This window comes from Lipotes vexillifer, unplaced genomic scaffold, assembly GCF_000442215.2.
Source record: "Lipotes vexillifer unplaced genomic scaffold, Lipotes_vexillifer_v1.1 scaffold989, whole genome shotgun sequence".
Taxonomy (NCBI): Eukaryota; Metazoa; Chordata; class Mammalia; order Artiodactyla; family Lipotidae; genus Lipotes; species Lipotes vexillifer.
In genome coordinates this window covers 69,832-94,596 of record NW_006796817.1, presented here as the reverse complement: position 1 = coordinate 94,596, position 24,765 = coordinate 69,832, and the positions used below count along the sequence as shown (strand labels likewise).

General features: G+C 36.3%; 1 protein-coding gene across 3 annotated transcripts in view; it reads right to left on the bottom strand.

Moving 5' to 3' along the window:
• SLMAP (sarcolemma associated protein) overlaps positions 1-24,765 on the bottom strand; it is an 87,366-nt gene that overhangs the window by 32,948 nt on the left and 29,653 nt on the right. Inside the window, exons 7-12 of one of the 3 annotated variants that reach the window (XM_007469004.1) lie at positions 23,981-24,121; positions 22,538-22,675; positions 20,813-20,981; positions 20,676-20,726; positions 14,641-14,703; positions 621-680 (exon numbers count right to left, since the gene is read on the bottom strand). In XM_007469004.1, the coding sequence (XP_007469066.1) occupies positions 621-680; positions 14,641-14,703; positions 20,676-20,726; positions 20,813-20,981; positions 22,538-22,675; positions 23,981-24,121 (622 nt within the window). The remainder of the gene's footprint in view (positions 1-620; positions 681-14,640; positions 14,704-20,675; positions 20,727-20,812; positions 20,982-22,537; positions 22,676-23,980; positions 24,122-24,765) is intronic. The other 2 variants (XM_007469005.1, XM_007469006.1) reach the window with 2 other exon arrangements.

Sequence of the window (24,765 nt, the reverse complement as noted above, 5' to 3'; positions counted from 1 at the left end):
GTGACTTGACAATATGATGCTTTAAAACTCACTTTTCTTCTCTAAGCCTGACAATTGTAACAGAAAGGAATCAACAGAATAAATTACTTCAAGCAATTACAGGACTGTTCATTAAAAAATATAAGGTTCTACATAATCACTTTTGTTTAAGTCAAATTGAAATGCTAACAATTAAGATAATATTAAATATAAGGACTATTAAAGGTATGATAACCAACAAAATGGAACTGCAAGCATTTTTCAACTGTTTCAAAAAAAGATTTACATTGCGTTTGATTAAAATTTTGAGATCAAAGCTGAAAATAATGCTGGAAGTGAGACAGAGAGATTGCAACAAATCTTTAATACCTAACGAAACCTATTCCAAGCATTAAAAAAACCCCCACACATATATATCCATTTAAAAAGAAACTTTCTGATGAACATATCCTTCTTAAAACAGAACTCCAACTATTTTATATTATTATCTGATATTGTTACTAGATTGCCATTTTGTGAGCTGTAAGACACAAACTGATGGTTAAAGTACTATGACCTTGGAAATGTATACTAACCTTCATTATCCAAAAGAGTTGTTAAAACCCACAGAAAAATGCCACAGAAACCCACAGAAAACGAACCTTTTGAAAGCTTTGTTTCTTCTACCACTTTGGTTAGATGCCCCTCGACGATCAGCTTCTCTGCCAAAGAAAATAAACGTTACTATCGAAGCCCAAACTGAGTAGCAAGCACTTCCCTGAGCTGGGCAGTGTAACACATTCCATGACCAAATTTAAAGATGATAACATTACTCCCATGACTAGGCTTGAACAAAAACTTGAACTTGGAAGGGGAACTAAGAGAACTGGAATGATACTAGATGAATCAGGTTAATGCAGAAATCCGAGGGTAAGGGAACTGAACTGCTTTCAGTTTTCATTAGCTTTCACCTTATTTTAAAAGCCTTGAACTTTTAAAAAAGGACTCAGAACAAACAAAGCAACCCTCTTTAAATCAAGGATATTAAGTTGAAATAAAGGAATTCTGAGAAGGTATTTCACTTAAATAAAGAAGTAATACAAATTATATTATACCAACAGTTTACTTTTCCCTATTGACACAATTTAGCAGAGATGCCTATATGACATGTTTCAGTAAAATGAATAATTTTAGAAGAGCTAATTACTGAAAGAAATTAAAAAAAAATTTTGCTGTTGTTTTATGGGGGATTCTCTCCAAATGTATAATGTAGTTTCTTTATAATTTATTTAAGGTCGGATTTTCATATTCTGCCTTTTAGTCAGGAGGATAATATATCTATTCTGTATACACCATTATCTGATCCTATATGTCAGTTGGTCTCCTTCATTTTACACTTTGAAGTATGTGAAATAATTTCTCTATTCTTCTATCCCTCAACCCACTGCAACTTGATCTACACCCATTACTCAACCACTGAAACGGCCCCAAGATCACTGTAACCTATCTGCCAAAGCCCATAGTTCCTTTTCTTAATTTTCATTTAATGTAGGCTCTTTGCAGCATGTGGCACTGTTTGCTCCTGCCTCCTTGAAAAATAGGAAGTTGAAGTAATAAATTTAGATAATTTTAAAAGGCATTAACCCTACAAGATATGTAACATAAGATGTCTTACCCATCCTCTGTCCTACTCCATTCCATTCTTGAAAAATCACTTCCTACAAACAACTTTTAACTTTTAGCCATTTCTTCTGATATTTACATTTATATTTCTAAATAATACATTGCTATTTCTTAATTTTTCCATTTTAGGCATTATTTACTGACAATCTCTTACAGATGATTATGCTCTCATATCTTATTATCATCCTCATAAGAGATATTTTGTCCATCTGTAATCAGTATTTATATTATGACTATTATCTATACCTGAGTCATATAATATGCGATAATTATATTTCTTTCCTTGTACAACATTTACTATTTTGGGAACTTACAGTGCCCTCTTTTGTTTTGCTAATTTTTAAAAATATATCTCAAACACAGCCCAAGTTCTTATAGAACCATAAAACTCTCAATATCCTCAAACATATCAGGCAGTCTATCACATTATATATCCCTGTCTCTCCCTTCTCCCGGCCCTTTAATCTTCCTGCTCCAGTCTGAGCTGTATCCCGTACAAGATCCCCTGCCCCCAGATTCCAAATCTTCCTCTTCCTGTTTTATTCCCTTGTTTTCGTGTAATATATCCTCTGATAATTTCCTGATAAGGGGTGAGTAGAAGGTAAATGTTTTGTAACTTTGTTCCTCTGAAAATGTTAGTGCTCTACCCTCACATTTGACTGGTTTGACAGATACATAATTCTACAGGACATAATTTTCCTTCAGAATTTTTTTTTTTTTTTTTGCGGTACGCGGGCCTCTCACCATTATGGCCTCTCCCACTGCGGAGCACAGGCTCCAGACGCGCAGGCTCAGCGGCCATGGCTCACGGGCCCAGCCGCTCCGCAGCATGTGGGATCTTCCTGGACCGGGGCACGAACCCGTGTCCCCTGCATCGGCAGGCGGACTCTCAACCACTGCGCCACCAGGGACGACCCCTTCAGAATTTTTAAAGCCTTGTTCCACTATCATCTAGCTTCATACTGGAAGGTGAGTCTAATGCCAGTCTGACTCTTGGTCCTCATTATGCACTGTAGAAGCTTCTTGTGCTCAGCAATGCCTGGTTTGCCTGTCCTTTCTGGGCACCTGAGAAGACTGCACATTCCAAGTCCCTAGCACTCAGGTAGGTCCATGTGACTGGTTCTAGCCAGGGCCGAAGCATTTAAAAGAGAGTACAGTAGGATTTTTCTACACTTGTTCTCCCCCCACTCTAGAAACTATGTGTTCAGATTAGCCTAGATTCCTGAGTAACAATACAGAACAGAGTGTTCTCCCTCACCATGGACATGTAGCACAAATGAAAAGTAATGCTTGTTGAATTAAGCCATTATGATTTCAGGATTTATTTGTTGCTATATTATAATTTAGTTTATTAGGATTAATAATACAGTATGAGATCCTTTGTTTCTCTCCGGCAATTTTCAGAATCTTTTCTTTATCCCTGGTGTTCTTAAATTTCATATACCTCAGTATACGGTCTTGTTTTTAAAAACTGAGGTTAAATTCACATAGTGTATTAATTTTAAAGTGAACAATTCAGTGGCACTTAGTATATTCACAATAATATGGAAGCACCAACTTCATCTAGCTCCAAAACATTTTCATTATCTCAAAAGAAAACCTCTTATTCATTAAGAATTTACTTCCCATCCTCCAAAATCTCTTACCACTCAACTGATCATTTTATATTTCTAAAATTAGTCTCTACTCTCATTCTCTCTGTCCTTGTGTCCTATGTCTTTTATAATATTTTACTATGAATGGATCCATTCACCATATTTAATCAAAAGTTTACTGCCTCCCTTTTAAAACTCTTTTCCTTTGACTTCTAGGATACTACTCATTCCTACTTCTTTTATGTGCCTGCTCATTCCTTCCTTCTCAGCTTTTCACTGACTTTCTTTTATTCTATGATCTAATTCTGTATATACAACTCAACAGCAAGAAAAAAAAAGACAAAAAAAAATCTGATTAAAAATTGGGCAGAAGATCTGAACAGATATTTTTCCAAAGAAGAAATACAGATGGCCAATAGGTACATGAAAAGATGCTCAACATCACTAATCATCAGGGAAATGCAAAGCATACCACAATGAGATAGCACCTCACACTTTTTAGAATAGCTATTATCAAAAAGACAAGAAATAACAAGAATGTGGAGAAAAGGGAACCCTGGTACATTGTTGGTGGGAAGGTAAAATGATGCAGCCACTATGGAAGACAGTATGCGGGTTCTTCAAAAAATTAAAAATAGAACTATATGATCTGGCAATTCCACTTTTAGGTATTTATCTGAAGAAAACAAAAACACTAACTTGAAAAGATATATGCACACCCATGTTCACTGCAGCACTGTTTACAATAGCCAAGGTAAAGAAACAACTGAAGTGTTCATCAATGGATGAATAAAGAAATTATGGTTGGTATATATAATGGAATATTATTCAGCCATAAAAAAGAATAAAATCTTGCCATTTGTGACAATATGGATGGACCTCAAGAGCAATGTGCTAAGTGAATTATGTCAGACATAGAAACACAAAGACCATATGACCTCTCTTATATGTGGAATCTTAAAAAAAAAAACCCCAAAAACACAAGCTCATAGATACAGACAGCAGACTGATGGCTGGCCAGAGGAGGGAAGTGGGAGGTGGGAGAAGTGAATGAAGGGAACACAGTGTTTAAAAAGGGGGAGGGGAGGTAGGCAAAATGTAGACTTCAAAAGCCTCCTGTGAAAAAAGTGATAGACTTGACATCATATAAATGAAAACTTTCTATATGATCAAACTCACCATAAACAAAGGAAAAGGGCAAGTGCAAACATGGAAAAAATATGTGAAAAACAAATAACAGATAAAAGGTTATTATTCGGGCTTCCCTGGTGATACAGTGGTTAAGAATCTGCCTGCCAGTGCAGAGAACACGGGTTCAAGCCCTGGCCCGGGAAGATCCCACATGCCATGGAGCAACTAAGCCCGTGCGCCACAACTATTTGAGTCTGTGCTCTAGAGCCCGTGTGCCACAACTACTGAGGCCTGCATGCCTAGAGCCCGTGCTCCGCAACAAGAGAAGCCACCGAAGTGAGAAGCCCGTGCACCAAAACGAAGAGTAGCCCCCGCTCGCCGCAAATAAAGAAAGTCCACATGCCGCAAATAAAGAAAGTCCACATGCAGCAACGAAGACCCAACGCAGCCAAAAATAAATAAATAATAAATAAATAAATTTATTTTTAAAAAAGGTTATTATTCACTCCATTAATTCATTCATTGAACAATTAATTAGGGAGTGCCTACTATAAGCCAGACACTGTCCTAGGTGCTGGAAACACTAGAATGAACAAATGACAAAATCCCTGCCTTCTGATTCTTACATTCTAATGGTGCGGGGAGGGACAGGCAATAAAAAAATAAATAGTATGTCAGATGGCAGTTACAGAGAAAAATAAAACAAGAAATGAGGAAAGAGCCTGTGGAGAAGGCAAAGATATGACGCCTTCCAAAAATGAGTAAGAAAAAATCAAACACAAGAGTAAAAAGGCCAAAGAACAGGAACACAGAATTCACAGGCCAAGAAATGCAAATGTCCAATAAACATGAAAAATCCTTGGTCTACCCACTAACACAATGCCACGGCATTATTAGCCCATCAGGTTGGCAAACATTCAGTACTGGGAGGAGTGGGTAAATGAGTAATCTTGTGCCCTTTCACAGTGGAAGTGTAAATGAGTATCATTTTTTTTTTTTTAGAGGGCAATTTGGCAGGAACTATCCAAATGTTGAAAGCACGTGCCTGTTGACCCCACAACCCCTCTTCTGTATATCACACTGGAAAGAGAGAGGCTTGTACAAAGATTTCCAATGCAGCACTTGTCTGTACTGGGGGAAAGCAGAATACAAATTTTTAAAGTTCTGCCAAGCAAGAAATAATTAGTCTTTGAGATTTCAAAAATTCTTTTCTAATAGCATTAACTACCTGCTACACTTGAATAATTTCTAAATGTTGATGCCTAGTCTAGCTCTCTCTCTCTCTCACATCCCAGAACCCTAATGCCTAACTGCTTCGCAAACATCTTCACCCAGAAATCCCACAGGAACTTAATCTCGCCCCTCAAAACTGAATTTATCTTCTCTTCCTTTCTCCTACATGGACTTGGTAACTCTCCTCTGCCATAGCTCTTCATTTGCATCTCTATTAAGCTATACTACAACTATTTATTTATGTCCACCTTTCCCAACATACTACAAACTCTTTGAGGAATATACTCATTCCTTCAAGTACTTACTATGCACCAGATACAGTACTAGGTACTCTTCATGGATTACCAAGATAAATGTGATAAATCTAGGAATTTAGGGTCTAGTGAAAGCAGGGATGCATCTTATTAATAATTTAATTCTCAACACAATTATGTCACATAATACAGGTTCCACAAAAGCTTGTTATATGAATATAGCAAATTATTAAATAGTATAAACACAGGTTCTGAAAGCCATTCCAATCTTTCTCTATGATGTTGAAGATTGAAGTACCACCTTTAAAAAATTATAAACACACATTAAGAGTAATTTATTGCTCAAAACTCTCTCACCTTTAGAACAAAATCTTAAGTCCCTACCATGACCTACAAGGTGTATAAGCCAACTATGGCCCCACAGAGCCAAATAAAGCCTTCTGCCGCCTCAGTAAATAAAGTTTTATAGGAACATAGCCAGGTCCATTCATTTACATATTGTCCATGGCTGCTTTCCACAACAATGGCGAGTCTGGTAGCTGTAACAGTCTGGTAGCTTTTAACACGCAAAGCCTAAAATATTTACTATCTGGTGTTTTATTTATTTTTTAAAGGCATTTTTATTCTAAAACTCCAATTTCAGACCTGCCTTGGGTTTTCATATGGTTTCTCTCCATCTCGCATGCTCTTTCTGCAGACACATGTACAACTCACTCAGCTTCGTCCCAAATCTGTTCAAGTCCTACATAATACTTTTATCACTCCCTATTGTCTTATAACCTTCCATTTTTTCTTCAGCAGATTTATCACTACCTGACATATTATTAGTTTATTAGTTTTTATCTCCTCAAGAGAATATAAATTCCATGAAGGCAAAGCTATCTTTGTCTTGTTCATTTCTATACCTCCCAAAGCTAAAATAATGCCTGGTATATACATAGTAGATGCTTAATAAATATTTGCTAAATGAATGAATTAGGCATTTATGTTTAAAGAGTTCAAACTTGGAAAAATTATTTGAATATTTTCCTCATTCTAAAAAACTAAGGATTAAATACATATAAAAAGTTTTGAACAGTACCAGTATTAAGCTCTATATAATAATTACCTGCTGTTATTATCACTATTGAAATTATTTAAGGTTATATTACCAATCTAGTGAATCATTAGTGGCCTGTGATTAAAGTATTAAGGAAAAGAATATTGTTTTTAAAAAAGTTTCTAACCACTAGTTCTCAAACTTGGGGTGGAGACCTCAACTCTTTTAAGAAGCTGAAAATCAGAGACCCCTCAGAGACAAAAAAGAACTTCCATATAATAATAACTGCAGGTCTTGAAAGAACTATTTGCCTTGGCACAAATGAAAGATAGATTTTCTTTCTTTCTTTCTTTTTTTTTTTTTTGATGTGGACCATTTTTAAAGTCTTTATTGAATTTGTTACAAACTTTTTTTTTTTTTTGATGTGGACCATTTTTAAAGTCTTTATTGAATTTGTTACAATACTGCTTCTGCTTTATGTTTCGCTTTTTTTGGCCGCGAGGCATGTGGGATCTTAATCCTCAACCAGGGATAGAACCCACACCCCCTACATTGGAAGGCGAAGTCTTAACCACTGGACCGCCAGGGAAGTCCCCAAGATTTTCTTTCTTTTTTAAAACTCCCTCTTTTTGAGGGTTACTCTGGAGAGATTATTATTCATTTTCCCCTGTTTTAAAACCATATTTATTATCTATTATGAAACGACACTTAGGAAGGGGCATAAAACACAAAGGTACGGGTTAATAACATTTTTTTAAAGTTAATGTCTATATGACTGCTGCCCAAACTAAGAAACAGAACCTAACCACCACCTCCAAAGCCTTCCACATTTCCTTTTCTAATCAAAGTCGCATGAGGTAAGCATTATCCCGATTTCTGTGGTATTTAATTTCTTGCATTTCTTTATAGTCATACTACTCAAATATGTGTGACTAAATAATATAATTTTAGTGGTTTTGAACTTTATCCATCCTATATACCTCAGTGTTTTTTAACCATTTAACTACTGATGGGCTTTCAGGTTATTTCCAGTTTTGAATTACTGTGAATAATACTGCTGCTGCGAACATTCTTAAATTGCATCTGATATACGTGTTTAGGCATTCTGTAGGGAACCTACCAAGGAAAAGAACTGATGGGTATAATAAGTTTGACAACATTTGAGAACCACCACCAAAGCACTGTTTAGTCAGAAAACATATTACAGAATTATAAAAACTGCCAAATATTGTCAAAGACTGAATAGAAGAGAACCGAATTTATTTCTTGGCTGATAAAAATATATTATATACTATCTGTATTACTATGTGGCGCAAAATGAAAGTGAGAAACAAGGCAAACAAAAGAAGCTCAAAGGGAGCACAGGTGTGCCTAGTTCTTAGCCATTTTCCTCACATGACAGCTACAACCAATTGAAAGCAGAAGATACACTCAAACAGTACTAACATATACTGATGTCAGCTCCCTAGGGATCTTAAACAGACAGAAAAGTAGAAGAATAAAAAAGAACTGCATACTCTGCTGTTGTAAATGCCAACTTGGAGAATATTTCTAAATCTCAAAGTTAGATTTCATTAAAAAGAAAATGTTATGACTAGGGCATCAAAATAATGTGCTTGAGACCAAATTTTTAAAATGGCATGCATATTGGTAATTTAAAAGTTAGACAATCCCTAGATTGTTGGAAACATATTACTTTAACAGGAGCAATAAAGCTAGATCAATTAGCTTTCACTGTCTTGAAAATGGGAATAAAAAGGAGGAAAACAAGTTACTTCAACAAGAAAGCTCCCACTAATACCCTCTCCAAACTCTGCCCCACGCCCCTGCAAAAGTTTTCTACCTTCTAGTTAACACGTATTTCTGTGTGCCAGGAATTACTTAGAGCACTTAGTAAACATTATCTCATTTAATTCTCATAATCCTACGAAGTAGGTACTACCATCCCATTTTATAAATGAGGAAATTGAGGTTTGAAGAGATCATACCACCCAGAGTCATACTGCCAATGAGGGACCAAATCAGAATTCACATAAAGGTTCCTCTGATCCACCTCTAAACATCATAAATGAAAATGAGCTAACGTTACTTAGAAGGTCATTAAGGGAAATACAGCTAAGAAACTGCAATTAGAATTAACATCAAGGGGCTGGTAGCGCAGTGGTTAAAAATCCTCCTGCCAGTGTTGGGAACATGGGTTCGAGCCCTGGTCTGGGAAGATCCCACATGCCGTGGAGCAACTAAGCCCGCGAACCACAACTACTGAAGCCCGTGTACCACAACTACTGAAGCCCACACGCCTACAGCCCGTGCTCCACAACAAGAGAAGCCACCGCAATGAGAAGCCCTTGCACTGCAACGCAGAGTAGCTGCCGCTTGCCCCAACTAGAGAAAGCCCGCGCACAGTAACAAAGACCCAACGCAGCCAAAAATACATAAATAAAATAAATAAGTTTATTTAAAAAAAAAAAGAATTAACATCAAGATACAACCAAAGTAAAAATTAACTATCAGCATTCAACATCAAGCCAACAATTTATTTCTCTTCAGAGAATAGCAGCTCACATAGTAGAAAGAAAGCTTTAGAACTGCACAGGGTGACTCTGAGAGGTTGCTAATGTGAATAATAGAGACTTTTTCACCAGGTTATTTGTTTCTGCAGCAAAATACTTAAAGCAATTCCTATTACAGAAGATAATCTGCCTTTCCCTAAAAACAGTTCCAGAGGCTGTTTGCCTTAAAGTCTAAGAATAAGGAAGAACAAAAGAAAAAAAAGTTAGAATTCAATGACAGATTTAAAATTCAACGAAATGAACCAATTTCCAGGATACAGAAATGGATTTTTTTTTTTAAAGGAACAGTCTATATACCAAAACACTACTGGCATGAATTTAAGACTATCTTCTGTGCAATTATACTGGAAGAAAATCTGGCAGAAATATTGGAAAGCTAGCTGACTGGGGAGATGGTTGGTACAAATAAACAACAAACAAAAACCCTCCAATGTATCTTACATTGGACAACTATTCTAAGAACAAAGAAATAAAAAATTAGCAACGTCTAGTTTAAACTCAAGAGTTTTCCTGTAATGGGGACACTGACTACTAAGAGAAGGGAACCACACCAAGTGTTTTCTATTCTTTGGCATAAATAAACTGCTTTGGCTTAGAGAAATAAAAGTTTAAAAGATGAAAATTTAAAACTCTGTTTCAAGTACAATATGTAATCAGAATAAGCCTGAAATTGTTCAGAGAGGCTGATCTCATAGAGTGATGAAAAGTAAACAGTCACAAGAGCAACACTGATTCAATGCATTACTCCAAATAAGGCAATTTCTATGTGAGAGCAAAGCCCTAAGAGCACAGAAGATGGAATGAGAGAATCATACACAGATAGTGACTGTAATTTCAAAATGGGGGTGGGAGGCAGGGAGAGAATTTTTTTTTTTTAATCAGGAAAAAAAATAAAACATGAAATATTAAGAGAATTAGACTTTTGCCTAATAATGATAGTAAAAATGAATAAGCCGCATAGTAAGCATGGGTTAAGAATACAAAGACATGAGGTTTATTTCATAGGACTCTTAACTCCATCATCAAAAGGCAGATGCCCTTGGGGTAGTGGCAGTTTGTCTCTACAAAGCAGACCTCAGAGGAAAGTTTCTCTGGCACCCAGACACCTCAACAAACAGTAGCAAGAGAAATCAAAGGGGAAGGAAGCAGTCCAGAGAAGGCTGTTTTTCACTCCATGCGCACCAAGTGATGGCAGGTCTCTACATCCTTAGCTTCTCTACCTTTTACACCCTTCATCCTTTCACTCAGCATACAAGTTCATCAAGAGGCAGAATTCACAAAATATGTATGAAACAGATTTAGAGATGTACAACTTTTAACTCAGAAAGCATCTTTAGCAAGCATACAAAAGTCTCAATGTATTCATTAAAGTTTATATGGTAAACCTTGAGTGACTAAAATTTGCAGGGAACATAGTATGTGGAGTTCTGCTTAAACCAAACTTCACACCTGAATCTCTGAAGAAGAAAATTTGCAAAAACTTTTTAGTAAGTTTCATTAAAGTTACTTGTTAATTCTAGATTTTATATGATGTATTTTTATATAGAAAATTTACTTCACAGTTGTGGAATTATGCAAAAGGTTATATTTAAATCTCTTCAAAATCCAATCTCTATGCCAGAGAATAAAAGCTTTTATCCTAGTGACTTCCCCGGCAGTCCAGTGGTTAAGAACCTGCCTTCCAATGCAGGGGACACGGGTTCCATCCCTGGTCGGGGAACTAAGATCCCACATGCTGCGGGGCGACTAAGCCTGCGCGCCACAACTACTGAGTTCCGGTGCGTCAACTAGAGAGCCTGCGTGCTGCAAACTACAGAGCCCACGTGCTCTGGAGCCTGAGTGCCACAACCAGAGAGAAGCCTGCCCGGTGCAGCAAAGAGCCCACGCGCGCAACGGAAGATCCCACGTGCCGCAACTTGATGCTGCCATAAATGAATGAATGAATGAATGAATAAATATTTTTTTTAAAAAAGCTTTTATCCATGGGCTTCCCTGGTGGCGCAGTGGTTGAGAGTCCGCCTGCCAATGCAGGGGACATGGGTTCGTGCCCTGGTCCAGGAGGATCCCACATGCCGCAGAGCGGCTGGGCCCGTGAGCCATGGCCGCTGAGCCTGCGCGTCCAGAGCCTGTGCTCCGCAATGGGGGAGGCCCCAACAGGGAGGGGCCCGCATCCCCCAAAAAAAAAAAAAAAAAAAAAAAAAAAAAAAAGCTTTTATCCTAAAAGAGAATTAAAAGGAACAGTCTGTTTTACCATAAAAGGAAAACAAAGTGAAATGTGTTCCGACCCATTTAATTTCTTCAAAATCACCTTATAAATGGAGAGAGCCAACAACCAAATTGTCCTCTTATGGAGTCATACACATAAACTGAAAAAAAAAATCTGTGAATATATTTAAAATAGGCATGATGAGACTTCCCTGGTGGCGCAGTGGTTAAGAATCCGCCTGCCAATGCAGAGGACACGGGTTTGAGCCATGGTCCAGGAAGATCGCACATGCTGTGGAGCAACTAAGCCCACACGCCACAACTACTGAGTCTGCGCTCCAGAGCCCACATGCCTGGGGCCCATGCTCCGTAACAAGAGAAGCCACTGCAATGAGAAGCCCTCGCACCGCAACGAAGAGTAGCCCCCGCTCCCCACAACTAGAGAAAGCCGGTGCACAGCAATGAAGACCCAACGCGGCCAAAAATAAATAAATAAATAAATAAATTTTAAAAATAAAAAAATAATAAAATAGGCATGATGACTCCTATGGAAGTGAACTACTTGCTTTCTAATTTTTAAAACACCAAGTGAATTTACACTATACAAGCACAGTAAATAATGAGAGCTAGGTACTTAATATTTGCTTTTTAAAAGACGAAACAAAAATATGAAGTATTACTGCTCACAGAATATACACTTCATTGTCAAGATCATAAAGCAGTTCAAGATGCCTATGAATGAAAATTATGGCAAAAAAGTTTATGTGTGCTTGTCAAAAAATAATCCAAAACTGTTTCAAAAGTTCACTTGAGTAAGATTTTTGCTGAATTTGCCTAGCTTGCCACAATACTTATTATTAAGCACGACAATTTCCATAATGGCACCTTGTCATCGAACAATAAAAATGTCATAAAATAATGAAAACGAGAACAAATCAAACCAGAGGTAACCCTTACTACGCCGGCTCCAGCTATCCAAATTTAAGGAGCCAAACAGATTTGGAAAATTTGAGATACAACTCTTGCTACTTGCCACCAAAACTCAGGAACCAAACAGATTCAGATAACAAGCTATATCCCTAGCTACCTGAATTTACAATCCAAACTTCCACTATTTATACTTAAGAACCCAGTGGATTCAGACATCTAGGAATGCTTATATTTTATTTTTTCTGTTCTTTGGTTCACTCTTTGTCCAAAAAAACAGGGTTTTATATTCTCATTTCCCCTTTGTGTATCACATTTAGCACTTACCCATGCCATTACGTAGTCCTTGTAAACATTATTTTATTGGCTAATATCCTCACTGAGAGGATTGCTGTAATTTATATAACTTCTGCTCAATCTCTGAATGTTTATTTGCCCCCATAACTATGACCCAATAAAAATCTCCAAACATCTTTTTCTTTATTTAAAACAAACATTGCTCTGTGTTAAAACTACAGCTAAACAGTTTACACATTTTATAATAATACTTTAAATGATTTTTGCAAACTGTAACTTAGTAAAACATTATTTTGATAGTTCTCTGTTCTTATTTCTTTAGGCTCAAAATATAAATCCCAAAAGCTCAAAATAAAAATAACTTATTTTAAAATGGTTACATAACTAAGCATAAAACCCTTCTCCTAAAGATTTATATTTTAGGTTACATATTCTACTTCTAGTTGGTTTCAGTGGGTACCAATTATTTTGCCCCAATCCCTGCATCTGCTGCCTGTAAAAATGAGATTTAGTAACCAGAAGGTAACAAAAAGATGCACTAATCTTTGCTTTATGAAAAAACTGTTAAAGAACAAAGAAATGTGCCATATTTATTAAACAATTTGGCTCAAAGTAATATTAAACTTACATTCAACATTATAGTCTCTAAAATGGACAAAAACAGAAGTTCTTCTAAAACTACTAAATGAAATTCCATGTTTCCTTAAAGCATCTCTAAGGAGTATAACATGTGATCTGTTGAGTTTGTGCCTGCTATAACTACCAGGTGTGACCCTCACGATCCACGAATGCTCTTGAGATTGGCAGGGTGGGAGCAAAGGGTGGAACAGTAACCACACATGCATGCACACCCATAAAATGAACTCATGAGCATAAATACTTGGAAAACCACTCATTTCAAAGAGAGAGCAAACAGGAAGAAAAAAATGCCTGACAAAATGTGTGCCTGATAGGAGAAAGTATAGATTTCATCAATGAATCTTTACTACACATAGTGACCTTTAATTGTTACTAAGAAACTAAGAGAATAACACAACCTTGTGATTGTTACAGATTTAAGCAGTCACATGATTTTCAAGTAAGATGGAATACACAATTCTTTTGTTCAGAATTCAGCATGCAGAATTCTTTTGTTCTAAATCACCTCAAAAGCCAACCTGTCTATCTTTTACATATTATTAAAATTAGCCTTGTACAACTTCCCCAGGGTAGGTAGTGGATGTCACACTGTAGGACAATCTATTACTATTTCTTCTCTAGAAAGCTCTTGCTACCCTAAGGGCTATAGCTCCAGAACGGAGTGTCCAAACGAAATCACTATTTTTGTGACTTCATTTAATCATTTAAGATATTTATCTAAGAATCTCAAAATCCAAACCTGTGATAGAACTAGAACTTAAGTAAAACAGGTTAATGTTATTACTATCTCCTAAGTATCCAGACAGAGGTCTTGTTGCTTGACATTCTATTTTATTCCCTACTCAGTAATGCTTTTTACTTAAAAAGCTTGAAACTGCCTCTTTTTTGTGGGCAATATGAAATGCTCACCTCCATCGTGAAGGCAAATACAAGAGAAACATTTTTCTCAAAAGACAGAAACAGTATGAAAAGAACCACTGCTGTCTGAAGATGGCCTTTGTGCACTTCTACCATAACAAACACGTTGAGATGTTAATTATTCCTCTCATTTTTCAATTTAGACCCTGACTTCATTAAAATCAATGTGAAAAATACTCTGTACTCACTCTGGCATTCTATGAATTGATGAATAAAAGTGCAGTCCCCGCCACTCTTTGAAAGCAAGTGCTCTAATAAAGAAAGAAACACCTTTAAGGATACAGTTTTTGTTGCTGTTTTTGAAAACCAACAGCAAAGGTAGGAAAACCAAAATGTATTAACATGGGTAACTGAATAAGATTAATAAAAGTTTAATATATTTTAATACTAAAAGCAGACATATTTTGGAGTTAAAGTTAAATGACTGAAAATTATAATTATATAATCTTAATCTGTACCCCAAACGGTTAGCTTTTAAAGGTGCAGTTTCTATCCAAATAGCTCAAGAAAACCATAGAAATATATTGCTTTAAAAAGCTTCTCCCACTTTTAAAATATATCTTTTTTGTGAGAGCTTAACAAACACCCTTAAATAATTTAAAAATTTTATATTTGTTCTTACTGAATTAATTTTCAAATGACTGTTCTCCAACAGTCCCCCTTCAAAGATATTCATCTTAGTTAAGAGGCAAACAGTAAATATTTTAAGAATACCATAAAATGCCTTAAAATTTTTAAGAAACTGATATAATATTTTAATTTTTACACTTTCATTTCACTAGTAGTCTTTCCCCTTGAGTCACTTAATCTATACTTCATACACTATCAAATCATTACATTGTTATCTCTGCCTAAATGATTAAAATCAATGCCCGTACATTTTAAAATAAGAGCTTGGTAAATGGTTTCGCTCAGGTCAAACATTTTTTTTTTCAAATAAGTAAAGAGGATCAAAACCTAACACAGTAGTTTAATAAATGTTTCAGCCCTTTTCTTACAATAAGCTTTATTTACTTTGATTCAAAGAGTTAACTTCTAAATCTGGACAATATCCTTCAAGTACATATTTGTATCTTTCAAAACTACCAAACAGACATTGGAAGTTCAAGTGTTAAAAATATAATCCAACATGATGAGTATCTAGAAGGTGTAAACACACAAAAACCTGTCAAAGAGGACGAGTCAGTACCACTCTGACTGTAAAAGCTTCTTTTATCTTCCACCTGGCCTCACCCCTCATCATTCCAACTTTGCTTAAGAGGCAGGCATCTTCCTACTCTGACGGCTGGACAACCTCTCTTGACACCCTTACTAATGGTCTTCTTCTTTACCTTCATATTCAAATCTCTCATTATCCTTTATCTACTTACATGGTATGCCGATATATATTTCTATATAAATACACATACACAGTTATATACAGTTGTAACTACATATAACACATACATATATATATAACTACATACAGTTATACAGAAATGCAATGAAAAAGAGAAAAAAAAGGCTAACTGCAATAGAAATTAGAAATTTAAAAAAAAATCTAATAAATAGCATTTGCCAATTGCAGCCAAGAAATCCAAAACAGGAGTCTTCAGTTGAATAGTAATTACCAAAATAAAAAGTTGTTTACATAAATCCTATGTAAGCTATATAACATTTTCAAAACTCAAACTGTACAATAGCACTGTTAAATATGAAAACTCAGTAAATCCAAATTTTAGCCTAACTAAAGGACTTTATAAAATATATTTAAAAAAATATATATTTGAAATCAAATTTCAGAGAAGCATCACAAGACTTCAGATGAAATTTATTAATGCACGACATCCCACCATCACATACCAAGCCAAAAATCAAACTTTTTACCTACTCTGATTTTACTATCTGGACTCGACATTAAAATATCTACTATACTAGTTTGGATAAAATGCAAGATTAATATAAAAAGATAAATATACATGGGACTTTCACAAAGGTTATTTCCTAAGATACATGAGAGAGAAGTCTTTCAGGTAGTACATGTAAAGGATTTGGATCATGACACTTTTAACACTTCATTACTTGAATTCAGGCCCTTGGGAATTTCACTTTGCAAAAAACTATAAAAGATGCCACTGATAATCCAAACCAAGAATCAAGAATCAGATACTGAAAGTGCTGGGGCAGGGGACGGGGTATGTCCTGTGCTACTAAATAGAGCTATAGGAATGTAAAGAAAAAGCAGATACAGAAACATAACAGAGAATCATGACACTTAAAATGTGTTTTATTTACAGATGAGTTACCTATGGGTTTTGATTTTTTATACCTGTGTTGTCCAATACAGTAGCCATTAGCCACATGTGGCCACTGAGCCCTTAAAAAGTTGCTAGTTTGAATTGAGATGTGTTGTCAGTGTAAATTAAATATATACTGATTTCAAAGACTTACTAAGGAAAAAAGAATGTGAAATCCTCATATGCAATCTTTTAATACTGATTACATATTGAAATAATATTTTGGATATAGTGGGTTAAAGTAAATATATTATTAAATACATTATTAAAAATTTACCTATTTCTTTTTATAATTTTAATGTGGCTACCAGAAAATTTTAAATTATGTATGTGGCTCTCAGAATAGTTCTATTAGACAGAGCTTTTCTATACCTTCTAAGATATATTTAAAATATGTTTATAACATTTTAAAAATTACAGTACAAAACTGTGCTTATAGCAGCTACTTTAGATTTAAGTCATCTCAAAAATGGGATTTAGTGGAGAAGTATTATTAATCTTAATTTCTCCAGACATTTTTGAAATATTCTCTTACAACCATACTTGGTTCTCGCTCTATTTAAAGAGTAATTTTAGTTAAAATCATATCTGATAGCACATTATGATTGTGGACTTTGGCAGTATTTGAATACTTGATAATTGGTTTCTTACTATATCATAAATGATTCAGAATAGACCCATCTTATTCCAAAATCCACTTTGTAACTAAACCCAGTGTATGAATCTTGTGTGCATATCCAGATATTTACTACTCAGTTTCTTCAAAGACATTCTATTAGTCACTCTCACACTACTCAATTTAGCACTACCAAAAAAACAAATACCAGCAAGGGAAAAATAATCATAGCAAGGAGCACCCTAAAGTGTCTGAAATATCTTATTCAGTGTTTTTTTTTTTTTTTTTTTTTTTTTTTGCTGTATGCGGGCCTCTCACTGCTGTGGCCTCTCCCGTTGCGGAGCACAGACTCCGGACGCGCAGGCCCAGCGGCCATGGCTCACGGGCCCAGCCGCTCCGCGGCATGTGGGATCTTCCCAGACCGGGCACGAACCCGTGTCCCCTGCATCGGCAGGCGGACTCTCAACCACTGCGCCACCAGGGAAGCCCTTATTCAGTGTTTTTTGGGGGTGGGGTCTGCATTGGGTCTTTGTTGCTGCCCTCGGGTTTTCTCTAGTTGCAGTGAGCGGGAGCTACTCTTCGTTGCAGTGCACAGGTTTCTCATCGCAGTGGCTTCTCTTGTGGAGCATGGGCTCTAGGCATGGGCTTCAGTAGTTGCAGCACGTGGGCTCAGTAGTTGTGGCGCATGGGTTTAGTTGCTCCGTGGCACGTGGGATCTTCCAGGACCAGGGATCTAATCCGTGTCCCCTGTATTTATTGGCAGGCAGATTTTTAACCTCTGCACCACCAGGGAAGTCCCCTCATTCAGTTTTAAATCAAGGAGCTGTCTACAACTATTCTCATCTAAATCAACTGGAATTGGCAAAAAATTTTAAGCAGTAATTTGACAATTCTAAATAGTATAAAGATGGTTCAATGTATATAAAAAGATTCTTTTTTTAAAAAAATAAATATAGTTATTATTTATTTTTGGCTGCGTTGGGTCTTTGTTGCCACGCAGGCTTTCTCTAGTTGCCGTGAGCGGGGGCTACTCTTCATTGTGGTGCGCAGGCTTCTCATTGTGGTGGCTTCTCTTGTTGTGGAGCACAGGATCTAGGAGCACGGGCTTAGTTGCTCCGCGGCATGTGGGATCTTCCCGGGTCAGGGCTCAAGCCTGTGTCCCCTGCATTGGCAGGCGGATTCTCTTAACCACTGCACCACCAGGGAAGTCCCCTTATTCAGTTTTAAATCAAGGAGCTGTCTACAACTATTCTCATCTAAATCAACTGGAATTGGCAGAAATTTTTAAGCAGTAATTTGACAATTCTAAATAGTATAAAGATGGGTCAGTGTATATAAAAAGATTCTTAACTGAAGGAACAGAATGTTCCCAGCTCGAGTTAACACTAACATTATCCATGAATACATGCTCAAGTCAAAAGGGTGATGGATTTGAATAAGAAGTGTACATGCCAGAAAGAGAAAAAAGGGCAAAATAATGACAACAGAAAATATAAATTCATTTAAGAATGAGAAGCTTTTAGACGATGAGGATTAAGTCTTTTTACATGTTTGCTAAATATACTTTAGTAATAGTGGTGCCATGAATATAAACTACACCTTTAAAAAGTCTCAAATTGAAACTCAAACTGAAATTTTAAAATGTCAATGTATTTTCACAAAACATACATAAAATAGTCAAATAACAATGATTAATGAAACATTTTTAAAATTTAGAGTTTCAAGATTTGTTATATACAGAGTATTTAGCTCTTGATCTTGCAGCTCACATATACATGATTACCTGAGCCTATTATGCCAGTTCTTGATTAAAATCCAACCAACCAAACCAAATCAAAACAAACCAAAAAAGCACCTCCTAACTTTATCAGAGTTTGGTTGCTGCCCAAGAACTATAAAGATATCCCCTGATACATGGAAAAAGCATTTAGTAAGAAATTCTTGGGTGTCGACATTGATGTCTTCCACCAACTTCTGTATAAAAACTGAGTTGAGAGGCACAAAGATTTGTAAACACAGAAAACAGTTTTATTCATTTTGTACTCTAAGCAACCAATACAGGATTTGGCATATAGTTGGTGCTCAATTAATGTTGGGTGAATGGGGTGGGTAGGAGGAATCTTAATGACTGAAGGAATATAGAAACCATTGAGTAGAAACCCCACGTTGCACTAAGAAAACCAACAGAGGCTGTACATTTTTGGCAAGAGATAACCCAAGCTATCCAGAAAGAAGGGTCATGTATCAAGAACAAATAAAGAATTTTTCAGATGGCAGAAATGACTGACCCTGTTATCTCTGATTGATGAAACAGATGGATAAAGAGAGCAATTTCTATGACACATCCAAAGGCTCACTGGCCTCTGAAGTAAACTCCTGGCCAGGAAGGGGCCAGGGGGCAGGGGGTGCACAAACATTAAAAAATGGCGGTCAATTACCCCCAGGAAGCGGTATTTGATGGAAGAAAATGGTAGTATCGTCTTTGAAAATACAGTGGGGGAAAAAAGCTATACTATGTTATATAAGCCAGTACTAAAGTTGAACATTATCATTTCCTTGTTATTTGAATAATTGAAATTTCCATATAACAAGGGATATCTAACCATAGATCACAGAATTAAGAATTACAAAATAAAGGGAAGCTTGATTTTTACAAGATGGGATTTAATAGTCAATGAGCAGCATGCTTTTCATTCCAAACACTTAAAACCTAAAAACCCTGACTTCTCTATCCTGCTTAAATAGTAAAAGGATATCATGAAAGAAAAACATTTAAGTTTTTTACACTACCTTTTTCTGTGCTCCCATTTATTTTAGGTAAGAAGTCATCAACTTGTGTCCCTAGGATTAAGACAGTGTATCATTGCCTGATCAAAGAAAGTAATATTTAAAACTGGTCTCAAGTGTAACCATGGCATTTTGTATCCCTACTTACATTAAGACTGATAGAACACTTTAAATTTATTTTTACAAGAAGGGTTCAACTTCCCATTTTCTATCATCTCAGAGAAAACCTACAACTGCTTAGTAAGCTGCCAGTGAACCTCAAAAGAAAAAGGATCCTGCTGCTGATGTGTTTTTCTTATTTAAATATCTCTAAGCAGACCGTCTCAGAGGCAGAAATTTCATTCATCTCAAGGACTAAACGATGGTGCCCACTGGTGGCAATCAAGCATATTTTTAAAGGAAATTTTCAGAAAGAGGGTAGATACTTTACACCTAATACATAAAACATCCTTCTTAAAGAAATAAGTACCCAATGTGAGATAGTAAACATCAAAAATTTAATAATAAAAATTCAGCTTTAAATAAGAAATTTGGTGACACCTACCTAAGCTGCTGCATTCTTTAAGAGTTTTCTCTTGAAGATGTTCTAACCGTACTGTAAATAAAAGTCCAAGAAAAAGATATTTCACAGATAAAGAGAAAAAATCAAATCAAATCTATTTCTGGATTAGCTTAACTTACCTTGTAAAGCTGTTAGCCTTTCATTGGTGAAGTCATTATCAGCTTGCAAAGCTTCTATTTTTGCCTGGAGCTCCTGTTCTTTTTCTTCCATTTCATCTATTTTATGTTGTAATTCTTTTTTCTCAGCTTGTCCCTTCTGTTGGATTTCCTCTTGTTTTCCCTCTGCTACCTGTTGAAAAAGAGAAAGAAAATTCAGCTGTTTTAATAAAATCGAACCTTGATTTAAGAGGTCTAAAGCAGGACTGCTTTTATTCACATAAACTTCTAAGGAGAATATTCTATATTATAGAACATATCTGTAAATGTCAAAATGATGTCAAAAGTGATATGCACTGTGTCATGCCTCCATATCACCTAGGAGAGAAAAACTTGTAGCAAGCAAGCAAACTCAATACATACGGAGATTATAGGCGTCAAAATGAAAAACACATTTTTCAAGAGGGAAATAACAGTTTTCCCTGAAATTACTATTGTTCCAATTAGTTTGTAAGTTCTAAAATGTAACTTATTCTGAAATTTTAAACAACATTACGTTTAGCTAAAGGAATGATGATTACAAGCACTTTTTAAAATGACCTCTTTTTAACAAGTCCAATATTTAAAGCTATTATAGGTTAACCAATCACACAAAGGGGAGGTGTGCTCTGGTCTTCTCTAACAAATGTGTATCTTCTAGCCCCTCAATCCATGGTTTGAATTATATAAAGATGCATCTTCACAAACTCAGTTCTAACATTTTACAGCAGTGGTCCCCAACCTCTTTTTTTTTTTAAAAAGCATTTTAAAACATTTATTTATTTTTATTATTAATTAATTTATTTTTGGTTGCACCGGGTCTTAGTTGCAGCACGTGTGCTCCTTAGTTGCGGTCACGGGCTCCTTAGTTGTGGCATGCAAACTCTTAGTTGTGGCATGCATGTGGGATCTAGTTCCCTGACCAGGGATTGAACCTGCGTCCCCTGCATTGGAAGGTGGATTCTTAACCACTGTGCCACCAGGGAAGTCCCAGTCCCCAACCTTTTTGGCACCAGGGACCAGTTGTGTGGAAGACCATTTTTCAACAGATGGTGGGGGGTAGGGATGGTTCAGGTGGTAATGTGAGCAATGGGGAGAGGCAGATGAAGTTTCGCTCGCTCGCTCGCCCACCGCTCATCTCCTGCTGTGCCGCCCGGTTCCTAACAGGCCGCAGACCATTAGTGGTCTGCGGTGCGCGGGTTGGGGACCCCTGTTTTACAGGACCAACCTGGCATTACCTATGGTCTGGTCTGTCCTCATCCTAAATGTCCTATAGCTACAAGGAGATGCAGCTGAAGTGAGGCCAATGGCCTCCCTAGAAGGAATCACTCCAAGGTTCCCTCTGGGCTTGTACTAGCACTAACATAGCTGGACCCTGATTTTGGGACACCCGGAAGATAAGCAGATTCCAGTTTTTCAAGAGTCTAAATATCTTGGGTTTTGCTGACTCTCATCTATTTCCTGTTACATATTTTAAAATGCCTATTATGAAGTACTATTTATTTCCATCCAAAGGAAATATGTCAGCTTTTACAAACTTTCAGTTATCTGTGGTAAGGGGGTTTGGGCTAAATGGCACCTGATTTTTACTATGAATTTAAACCATTACCAAATTTTACATCAACAACTATTCAGCAATAACTAACTCTTAAGCTATCCAGTGTATTAGGGATAATTAATTTACATACTTCTAGGTTGAGAAATACCTACCTTTAATTTATCAGATAAATCTTTAATCTCATTAACTGCTCCATTATATTTATTGGCTAATTCTCTTAATTCTTCCTGAGTCCGTTCATTCATTTCTTTCAGGTGGGTACATTCATCTTCAGTATTACTCAGACTTCGCTGTAATTCAAATTTACAGGCAACTGATTTAGCATAAATGCACATTCTAAATTCAATTTATAAAAAGTGTAACTCTATGGGCTGTTCTAAATCAGCATCTACCCTGGACTTTATATAAAGCTGAGTTAAGCAACATAAGAATTTCAATTTACTTTAGGTACATGCTAAAACAGAAAATACCAAGAATTTGGAAAAACAAAAAACAGGGGGAGGGAGAAAAGGACAATACTTTATATAATTACACTTTTTTTTTTTTTTTTTGCGGTACGCGGGCCTCTCACTGTTGTGGCCTCTCCCGTTGCGGAGCACAGGTTCCGGACGCGCAGGCTCAGCGGCCATGGCTCACGAGCCCAGCCGCTCCGCGGCATGTGGGATCTTCCTGGACCGGGGCACAAACCCATGTCCCCTGCATCGGCAGGCGGACTCAACCACTGCGCCACCAGGGAGGCCCATAATTACACTTTTTAAAGGCCATTGGTTATGAGTTTTAGCCTTGAAAATATTTTAAGCCTATCAATTCTTGAAAACAAGTTTAATAATGTGCACAGAATCAATTTAATAAAATTAGAAGACAATTAGCAATTTTCTTTCCTTGCATGTCATATTAATGACATGACAGTGAATCAGTCACTTTGGGATGGGGCTATTATAGAAACTATCCTTATATTAAAATATGTTTACTATTTAGTTTACAATGGACATTTTAACTAAATCCAGTAACATGTAACTTCTGTGGTAATTTTCCAGTAGTTCAAAAGAATAACACGTATTATAAATTATGTTGTTTTAAAGCAATGAGAATCACATTTTGATTATTTCTAAAAGACCTAGAAAGGACCTCAGAGATAATTTCCCCTGTGAACCTCCAAAGAGGTTCCAAAGAGGCACAATTTTCCTCTCTGGAGGATAGGTAAAGTAAGAATAGTGGTGTTGCTCTCTACCTTACACTGACTATCCTCAACTGGAAGAAAAACAAAACTATGTGAAATGAGATCAATTCCCTGGCACATATCGTGGTCCATTGTGTGGAGGCTGAATCCTAACCAAAGTGCAAATAGTAAAATTCCCTGGTTAGGCTTTTATTTCCTCAACCACTGACTAGAGACCATAAGCACCAGAACTCACAGGGTTATGGTGAGAATTCCTGACAATGAAAACAGCATACTGCTCCTTCCCACCAGATAGACAGGAAAAATTTTCTAGCTATATAATAATACCCAAGTTTGAAATGTCCTGAAATGCTAGCACTTTTAGGCTAAAATTTTAAAATCATAGTACTATTTAGTATTTGTTAAATTTAAATACCTCAACTTCTGAAAGTTTTCTAACCACTTCAATTTTCTCCTGAAGAACCCGCCTCAGGGACTCTTTGGCTGTCGTCTCATAGTTGTGTTTATCCTCCTGTAATGCTATAAGTTCCTTCCGTAAACTATCTTCTGTTTGATTCTAGGATTAAAAAGTATTTATAATTATAGCCAAGTTAGTTTTTTTAAGTATTTTCCATTTAAAAAAACAACACATTGCGATGCTCTTTGAGTTCTATATTAAGGTACCTCCAAACACAAATTATGTTCACTCTGTATTAATTGAAGCTGTTATTTAAAAGCTGCATTAATAAATTATGCCTTCACAAATATATTAATTCACACTTCCAACAGAAAAAAAAAAGGTCGAAATAAACTGAAAATTTCTCTCAAGTATACAAAATGAATGAACTCTTCTATTTGCCATATTCTCTGAAAGCCACAACATTTACATTTATGGGCAAAAATAATCTCTTACCTCTAAAGGAGCCAAGCATTTTAAAATAATAACTAAACCAAATGGAATAACAGCACCCTGAGGAAAAAGCTGATTCCACATCTAAGGCAGGAAACGTAAAAGATGAGTATGGACTATCTTTTCTGATATGACAGCAGGAAGCTATCAAAGTCTACCAGGGTTCTACCAAAAGAACTCAGGTGTCAACCTGAAAAGGTGGGATAACTGGGAATCAATAAGGAAAACAAATGAAATAGGTTTATACACATGAAATATATTTAAATCTAAGTTGGGGGAAAAAAATACTCCATTGGTCATTCTTTGGTGGA